At 33.1% G+C, this 9,536-nt stretch overlaps 1 protein-coding gene across 1 annotated transcript; it reads right to left on the bottom strand.

Annotated features, from left to right (window-relative positions):
* Positions 1-2,828: 2,828 nt before the first annotated feature.
* On the bottom strand, positions 2,829-6,972 carry LOC127092851 (AT-hook motif nuclear-localized protein 14). The gene is made up of 6 exons (XM_051031743.1): positions 6,551-6,972; positions 6,361-6,413; positions 5,173-5,307; positions 4,538-4,690; positions 3,349-3,637; positions 2,829-3,230 (listed from the first exon to the last, which is right to left on the bottom strand). The coding sequence occupies exons 1-6, from the start codon at positions 6,879-6,881 to the stop codon at positions 3,178-3,180; spliced, it is 1,014 nt and encodes a 337-aa protein (XP_050887700.1). The 5' UTR covers positions 6,882-6,972; the 3' UTR covers positions 2,829-3,177.
* Positions 6,973-9,536: the final 2,564 nt, after the last annotated feature.

Genomic DNA, 9,536 nt, shown 5'->3' with positions numbered 1-9,536 from the left:
TTAGTGGTTCTGCAAATGTTGCATCCATGAAACCTTTGTCGAAGACAAAAATTTGTAACATGAGATTGGGCCATGTCAGTGAAAGGGGTCCTGTCGAATTGGGGAAACAAAATCTTCTTGGTGGAGACAAGGTCGAAAAGCTGAAGTTTTGTGAACCATGTGTACTTGGAAAATCTTACAGGGTGAAGTTCAAAAGTTGGAAGACTCTGGTCGAAAATCAGACCGGTAGGAAGGTCAATAGGTTGAGAATCGACAATGGCCTTTAATTTTGCAATGAGGCGTTCGACAATTTTTGGATTATATTAGCTTCTATTTGTAATTCTCTAAATATTAATGATTTGAAAATATAAATTCAAAGTTGACAAAGCGTATTATGAATTCTGACGGGAACCCGTACGAACGCACGAGTTTGTTACTAGTATCTTTAAAAAATGATATTTGTATTAATACATTTGATAATTTTAGATCTTCTCTTTTATTTTTCTCTTCTCCCCTCTCTTAATCTTATTTTCTCTCTTGATTATATTTTTCTTTTTTAATAATGAGTGTGAGTGAAATTAAGAGAGAGATATAGAGTTAGGATAAGGAATAAAAGAGAAATGAAGGAGAGGATCCAAATTTAAAAAAATGTATTTTTGCTTTAAAACAAAGTTACTCATATTAATTTATATTAATATGATTCACATGACAAAATCACTATCTCATTCAAAAGATGGTATGTTCAATTATCAAAGTTGATGCAAGAATTTTAATGATACTCATAATCTAGATGACCTATGTTCTTCAAACTATTGTTTAAATATGTCATCACCGAGAGAGTTATATATACTATGGTCTTGTCACAATTCACTCAAATATAAAAGAGGCAACATTTAAGATGGTATAAGATTCCGATACTATATTTTTTATGGAAATAGATACAATTACGGCATGAGAACTTTGACGAAAAAAGTATAACCTTACGTTGTATTTCCCTTCATCCCCATCTCTAGGTTGTTGCAACTTTTCTTCTTTTTTCAGGGTCCATAAACTTATAACCTGAATATTTATGATAATCTTCTATAACTAAATTGAGAAAATGAGACAGGTCTCAACTACAGTATGAACTAATTGACAAACAACATGAAATGGTTCACATCAAGGAATATGTCTTCAAACTCACGAGTGGTACCATAATGAATGAAAGAATGTGACTTGTTTAAGCAAGTGTCACCTATTAGAATTAGCAATCTCTTTTTCAACTGGGAATGATTTTCTAGAGTACATGAAAGATTAACACAACACCTAAAAGCTAAAGCTGGAGGACGACCTCAGCCCCAAAACATGAAATTCAGTAAACTTAAGTTAGTAGAGCTAAAAGCGTGGATTCGAAGGTCATATTGTTGAGTTTTTTTAATTAAGTATTTTTGTAATTATGACATTCATGTGACCTTCGTAAGTTTTGATGGATTTGAAAAAAACTCGTCTAACTTTTATTTGACTATCTTTAGTTAGACTAATCTATTTTGATGCACTTTAGAAAGACTTGTCTAATTTTTATTTAGCTACTTTTAGTTAGACTAACCTGGTTTAATGGATTTGAATAAAATTCGTCTAATTTTTATTTAATTGTCTTTGGTTCAACTAACCTGTCCGGAAGGATTTGAGAAAGACTCCTCTAACTTTTATTTATCTAGCTTTGGTTCGACTAACCTTTATACATTTGCTAACGAATTGATTATATCCAATTTGATTGTTTGTCGTCCATTTTTATATGGTTTCCATTTTTATATGGTTATCTTTAGTTAGACTAGTTTTTATATGGCTATCTTTAGTTAAACTAACATGGTTTAATGGATTTGAGAAAGACTCCTCTAACTTTTATTTATCTGGCTTTGGTTCGACTAACCTTTATACATTTGCTAACGAATTGACTATATCCAATTCGATTGTTCATCGTCCATTTTTATATGGCTATCTTTAGTTAGACTAATTTTTATATTGCTATCTTTAGTTAAACTAACATGGTTTAATGGATTTGAGAAAGACTCCTCTAACTTTTATTTATCTGGCTTTTGTTCGATTAACCTTTATACATTTGCTAACGAATTGACTATATCTACCATCTTTAGTTAGACTAACATGGTTTAATGGATTTGAGAAAGACTCCTCTAACTTTTATTTATCTGACTTTGCTTCAATTAACCTGGTTTAATGGATTTGAATAAAATTTTCGTCTAATTTTTATTTAATTGTTTAATGGATTTGAATAAAATTCGTCTAATTTTTATTTAATTGTCTTTGGTTCAACTATCCTGTCCTCCTATTACTATTTTGGGCCAACCATGTATGAAATATTTTTAATGCAAGCACTATCATATAAAAGAGTAAGATGTTCATGAATTTTCCTGGCTCTACCAATTTAAAAACCCAACCATAGCATATGGATGATATTATTAAGACATCTTGATTTTGCTACTATACTTGCATGTATATATGAGAACAATTCAGAGATGTATTTTTCTTCCACCTTAGAGTTTGTAAATGAACTTTTAAATCATATTGTGTCAGAATATAAACTCAAATTAGAGGAATTTCTCAAATCCCATTATACGAATATAACAACTATTTTTGGACAGGGTTAATTCAGATTCACCCTTTCAGCTATAATTTATTTGAATCGACCAATATACAATATATGAATATAACAATTCGTTACTTCCATCTTTCTCAACGAAATTCAAGAAGCTGAAAAGTCATACATTACTAAATTAACTATAGGCTAAAACTGTATTAGAATTAATTAAAACAAAACAAAAACACGAGGGCACAGTTTTGTCCCCTATCAGTTAGTACAACAAGAAACAAAATAGATATGGATACTTTCATTCTCACAGTTAATGGATGCTTTCTCAATTTTGCAGCTTGGAGGTGAACAACTACATAATAAAAGATGCCAATTTTTAGTGAAAAGAAAAGCATTCCCAATTTCACACATGCTTGGCGCAAAAAAGTAATAGGACATATTGCCTCAAAAAAAAGTCATAGGACAGAGGACTCTTAAAGCTGATTTTTTAGGATGATCAAGTATTTCTACTATTAGGGGCATATTGAGACAAAAACTACTAGTATTACAAAGAGATATCATAAACCTATCTACCAAGGATTAATCTTCTCACAGCCCAAAAGCTATCTTAATCAGGAATAGGCCCCATTCTCTGGAGACTGGTGAGCTTCGTGACTTGTTCTTCCTGCATACAGAAAACATCATTCTTAGTATCTTGTTGACCTTTGTTGACCTCTCTTTTGAACCGACCATAAAAAAAGAAATATTTGGTTTGAGGGTTAAAAAACCACTGAAGTTCATACCTATCAGTTCAAAACCAGTATTCCTAGAATCTGGACGGCTTCCCCAATCCAAGGGATGGAAAGGAACCACGTTTACTCCATATTGCTGAGACATGAAATGACCTCCCCCAATAGCTTGATGCTCTTTGTTTCCTGGGTTTGTATTCCCATTTGAAGGGTTAAGTGCTGGGCGGAAACCTAAACTCGGTGTGGATTCACCAACTGGTGATGGTAACTTGCTGGTAGAAGTATTGCCTTTTATACCAGCACCAGTGTCCTTAGGTTCAATAGAAAATGTGCCGGCGATGACCTGTGTGAATTAAATCCAGAGTGATTTCATATTGTAAGTTGTACCGCGCTGTGTTTTATATAAGTGAAAAATAAATATATCAAAAAAAGAATAGTGAAAAATAAATATATCAAAAAAAGAATAGTGAAACTTGACAATTTATTTAAATAAATTGATGCATGGCAAATAATAGATATTTTTGGGTTTTATTTATTGGGACTTAATCTCACTTAGATTTTGAATAAATTAATATTTCTATCCTAAGATTGAAAAAGAGACATGTGTAGGAGATTTAAATCTCTTGCACTCAACACATTTTTGTGTCTAAGTTAAATTTTCTAGGTATAAAGATTAAATTTGGAGGTATATTGAAGATAGAAATTTAGAGATTCAATATAATAAAAATATTCTTATCATGACCGGTGTGTGCCAACATAGTTGGAATGTCAGTAAGTCATAACAATGCATCTGCACTCCTCAATGTCTACTGCCTAGTATGATTCAGGTGAGAAATTTAAGTACATCAGGATTTTCCACCCCATGCATGAATTTTAATGTAAACACCAACAACATTAATAGGATTGATTCTACTGAAATCAAAATACTCTAAATATTAACTGATATTGCCTTTGTCTCTTATTAGGTTTAGCCACATTTAATTTTGAAATTGAATTGTAGACTATAGTTTTCTCTAATTTTAATATAGTGAAATTCTGTATACTAAATCAGTTTTTTATACATGAAAGTTATCACATCAAAAATAAGTTTCAACTATATATATAAAGAAATTGATCACGAGACACGTGTCATATTTCCCACAAGTTAACGCTCAACCAGAATTTATAAATTGTTAGAAATCATGATCCATGTAGCAGACCCCACTAAGCGGAAGAAGGCTTGGTCGTTGTTGTTAGAAATTACCTGAACTTGACTAGCGGCTTTGAGGGGTCCGGCAATGCTTCCACCTACAAGTTGCCCATCAGAATGAGCTAAGCATACACTGAGACCACCAGAACGACCATCATTTTCATTACGGACATATGATCCAGTAAGGGAAATAATATCAAAGCGACCCTAATGACAAAACCAAAAATAGTTAAACATTGACAAGAATAATACAAGCATAAAAAAAGAGTTATGTAGATAATAACTTGTATTGCTAGCATTTCTTTAAAAAAAATCATTATAACTTGTATGTTTAATCTATTGTTTCCTTACAACTTTGTTTGAGAAACAAGTAAATAAGGGATGGATTGATTTAGAAGTTGGGGGGAGGAGTGATTACAGAACCTTTGTTCCTTCACTAATAGTGGAGGTGACTTCAAATTTTCAGCTTTAATCATGTGATCTTTATGAGAAAAATCTTAAATAAACAATATTTTATTTTATTTTTAAAAAGACAGACGATAAGATAGTGAGTCTAGTTTATTCTGATACTCTTAGATCATATTTCTACACAAGACTGCAGCTGAGTCTAATTTCCTTTACAAGGTTGCTAGAAGTTTAAAGATCAAAATTAAAGATAACAACCATGGAGAAAAAAAGTATTTGTTTACCTCATATGTAATATTGCCTCCAGCGGTTGCCGGCTGACGAAGAGTAGCACTAGAGATGGAACCAGATGCAGACAAAATGCACATCTCACACCTACTATGTTTTTGCATGAGCGACATAATATTTTGGCCAATATCCTATGGAAAATGTGCGCAAACAATTAGGGAAGTAACAGGTAGGTAAAAGGGAAGGAAGCTGAAAAAATTAAACATTAAGCAAATGGAAGACTAAACATATACAAATACCAGACAAAAAGAAAATTTAAGCTATCTAAAAAAGTGGAAATCAAAACGGTGAGATGCCAAAGATAAATCAAGACATATTATTCAGTGACTCAGTGAGTTCATATCACATTACTCATTCAGGTCGTTGAAGTTGAAGTTAAACAGGGAACAGCAAAAATAAAAACTTAAATTATGATTATGGTTTGATATGATTGATTAATGAAAACTTTCAGAAAAATAAGTTGCAACAATTTGAGGTAAGAAACAAACCCTAGGAGATAATCCAATTTCCATTAAAACAACATGAAGATATGTTCATATCTCCTAAAATAGGTGCTAGTTAAAGCTATGAGGCTCACCCTTGTGTTGTGTTTCACCTGAACCTTTATCATAATTAGTATGGAAACACATTAAACTTAATTAAGATTCTAATGCAACCTCATTCATTAGCACTCTTTTTCTATACATACATAACATTCCTGCCTATGTCAGCCTTACTATATATAGTCGGTCCCAAGTCCAGATAAAAAGAGAGGGTAGTGTTAGGCAGTCAACAGCCAACATAAAACTTTGTGGAATCTCTAAGACATGGGTCACATTTTAGATTGTACCGTCAGTCTAAATTAGTTTTAGACTAAAATCCAATGAAACTCCACTATTTCACCCCATCAAACCACTTCTAAAAGTGAAACTACTCCCTCGACTTTAAATAAAAGAAAGAAAAAAAGTACATGTACTTGGCCCTCCAACTACCTGTATATTCTTTTTCTTATATTTAAACCTAGAAGGAGCGCATTATAAAATTAATGGTATGAAATGAAAAAATATAATATAGATTCCCTATTGAATGTTATTATAAAACTAATTGGCAGTAATTATTTCAAAAAAAAAATTAATAAGATTGAGCAAGCAAATCCTAACATCAAAATCAATAAACTAAATCAACAGATCAAGAACAATGCTTACCTCACCAGCACGAACAGTAACAATGTGAAGATTGAAGTTCTCTCTCAAATTACCTGCATCCACAAAAATCAGCAAATTCACATCCAAGGTTTCATCATCATCATCATCATGCATGCAATTAGTTTAAGTTAATAATCACTAAATAAAGCGTTCGAAAATAAAAAATAAAAAAATAGGTTAAGATAGAAACCTAGAGAAGGGGAGTGAAACTTTTTCTGCTTGTTGAGATTCAAAGAGGAAAACGACGTCGCAGCAGCAGGAGAAGCAGCGGCGGCGGAGGCAGCCGCTGCTGCAGCTGCAGCTTTCCTAGCGGCGAGTCCTTCTTGTGGAGACTCGTACTTCCTGGGCCTACCTCGCTTCTTCTTATTATCCGTAACGGAATGAAGGTTACTGTGGGACCCATCGGTGGTAGTTACTAACGCACCGTTAACTGGAGAAGCGTTGACGGTGACGGGGCTAACGGTTTGGTGCTCGAAGAGTGAGGTGAGTAGGTTGGAGCTGTTGACGTTGTTGGGTTCCATTTAGTACGGAGGGTAAAGGAGAAGAAGCTCAAGGGTTAATGATTCTTTAAGAGGAAATAGTAATAATTTTTTAGGTCGGAAAATATAGGATGGCTATTTTATTTTATATAATATATATATTTAAGTGTTGTGCTGTGTTAGTAATTGACAGTGTTTTTAATTGGATGTTGTCCGAATTAGGTTTACGGCAACTAACCTTTTTTTTATTCGATAAATTCCATTAGAAGAAATTGAAAACTGCTTCTATTAGATTTTTATTTATAAGTTTTCGTGTTGTAAAAAGTGATTTATTTATTTTTATATAAGAAGGAAATACAAAACAAACTAAAACATATTTACGTCAATTTGATATTATAAAGTGTACTATTGTTCAAAATTTGTAAAGAAAAATTTAGCAAATATGCTCCTTGAGAGGTGAATAAGAGAGAGAAACTTTTTTGAGAAAAGGTTAAATCATCGACGAAAATATTTTTATTTTGAATCATGTCAACACATGAATGAGGTCTCTCTCAATGATGACATGAGTTAACTTTATATTTTGTCATTTTAAAGATATTATTCATAATTCGGAGGAAGGAATGAGAGAAACAAATAGGGAGAAAAAAAAGGTGTACTCTTCTTTTCATTCAAAGTAGATAAATTTATTCTTAAATATATCATTTACCATCCAGATCAATCACACGGTTGTTGTATGTGTAATATATCAGATTTTCGTAGTTGATCCTTATATACATATCACATTCTTGTAGTCGATCCTTAATATATAATGTGAAAAGCATGATATTATCAGGTATCCAATATATCTTGACTCACACATCATTTTTTATTTTCTCTTTAACTTTGGCATCATAGTGAAAAATCTTGCAAATCGGCCCTCACTCCACCATATCGAAAATTCAAGTCCAATACAATTAACCATTATTGTAATGCTCGCCAAATAACTTTGGTTCCCTCAACGAAATAGTGACTCTGTATGTGATAATCAAAATTTGATTCTCGAATATTTCCATGATTCAGATTTTCTCTGATCCAAAGATCCAAATCTCTACACTTAGATGGTTTAGATCTTCATTTCTTGGTCTTCTTTCTTAAAGCTTCGCGATCTTCTCCAAACATCAAATTCTTCAATTCATCAACCACAGTGTTGTCATCCAAAGCAACTTGATTTGACGTTCAACGGTAAGCTGTTGTTGCAGTTGCTAATGTTTCACCTCCTCGTTCTCCTCAAATAAATAATGATTCACTCCTAATATCATCTCCTTCCAATCCTTCACAACAAGATCTTGCTCCACCAAAATTTAACCAATGAGCATTATAAGTTCTTCTTGAAGGAGGAGAAAAACAAGAAATGGGGGTTTGAATTGTTTTCACGATAAATAAAACTTTTGCAAGACCACACACACGAAAATAAAAGCAGATAACACAAGGAATTTATCCTGGTTCACTTGAAAAACAAAGCTACTCCAGTCCACCAGGCCAAGGTGATTTCGCCTTCAATAAGGACTTAATGTAAGAACAAGATTCTATGTCTACAATTCAACTCTAAAGTTTTGATGATAACAAAGGATGAAACAAATTGGTACCCTAACACAATTTATCTAAGTGTGCAGGACTCTAATCCAAAAAGGGTCAGATAGACGTACATCATATATTTACGTCAGTCCAGAATGACCACTTAGAAGTCAGTCAAGTAGAGGCTCTGACTCTGAACAAAAGAAAGCGCACAAAGTTCTACGTAGAAAGAAGAATCAGACGCTCTGAATCAAAACGGTGCACTCAAGGATCTGATAACATTACACTCTGGAGTAATCACTATCAGATAGACATCAAGAACCTTTGAAGTCAAATCAGCACTCAGCAACCGTCTGAAAATACACATGCTCTGAACAGGAACATCTGAGCTTTGCACGCTCTGACTCAAAATGATCACCAATACTTAGCTGCGAAGTCTTCCGCTTTTGGTATGAATCTATTTTTGGAAGAGAGTTAAACGCACTCCAATATTGCTATGGAAAGGACAAGGAGATTAATGACATTTAAAGTCCATCATTACCAAAGATTGCCTTAGCCAACGGTCCCTTCACCAATCTCTATATAAAGGATGGATCATCTTCATACAAGAGAATGAAATATACAAGAATACTGCAAACAATCATAAATCTCTTTTATCTTTACTGTTCACATGAGTTATTGCTCTAGGTGTGAAATAATTTTGTTCTTATATTGTGTAACTTTGTTTGTCTAAAAGCACTAAACACCACTGTATTTTTCATTACTTGTTGAATATTCCTCAAGTGACTTGTGAATTTTGTAAACTTGAGAGGGCTAAGAGATCTTTATCTTCTTAGACGCTCTTTGTGTAATCTTTCAAGATTAGTGGATTAAGTCCTTGTTAAATGCGAAATCACCTTGGCAGGATGGACTGGAGTAGCTTTGAATTTAAAGCGAACCAGGATAAATTTATGTGTTGTTAGCTTTATCCTTCGCGTGTGTTTTTATTTGTAAAAGTTTTTATTATCTATGGAAACAATTCAACCCCCCCCCCCTCCCCCTTTCTTGTTTTTCTCTACCTTCAATTGGTATCAGAGCTTCGGCTCTGTTATTGATTTTCTAATCAAACAATTAACAGTGTAGAGAGATCCAGCGTGAGAAAAA

Source organism: Lathyrus oleraceus, chromosome 6 (genome assembly GCF_024323335.1).
Source record: "Lathyrus oleraceus cultivar Zhongwan6 chromosome 6, CAAS_Psat_ZW6_1.0, whole genome shotgun sequence".
Taxonomy (NCBI): Eukaryota; Viridiplantae; Streptophyta; class Magnoliopsida; order Fabales; family Fabaceae; genus Lathyrus; species Lathyrus oleraceus.
The sequence above is the reverse complement of the archived record's forward strand: the minus strand, read 5'-3'. Positions and strand labels throughout refer to the sequence as shown.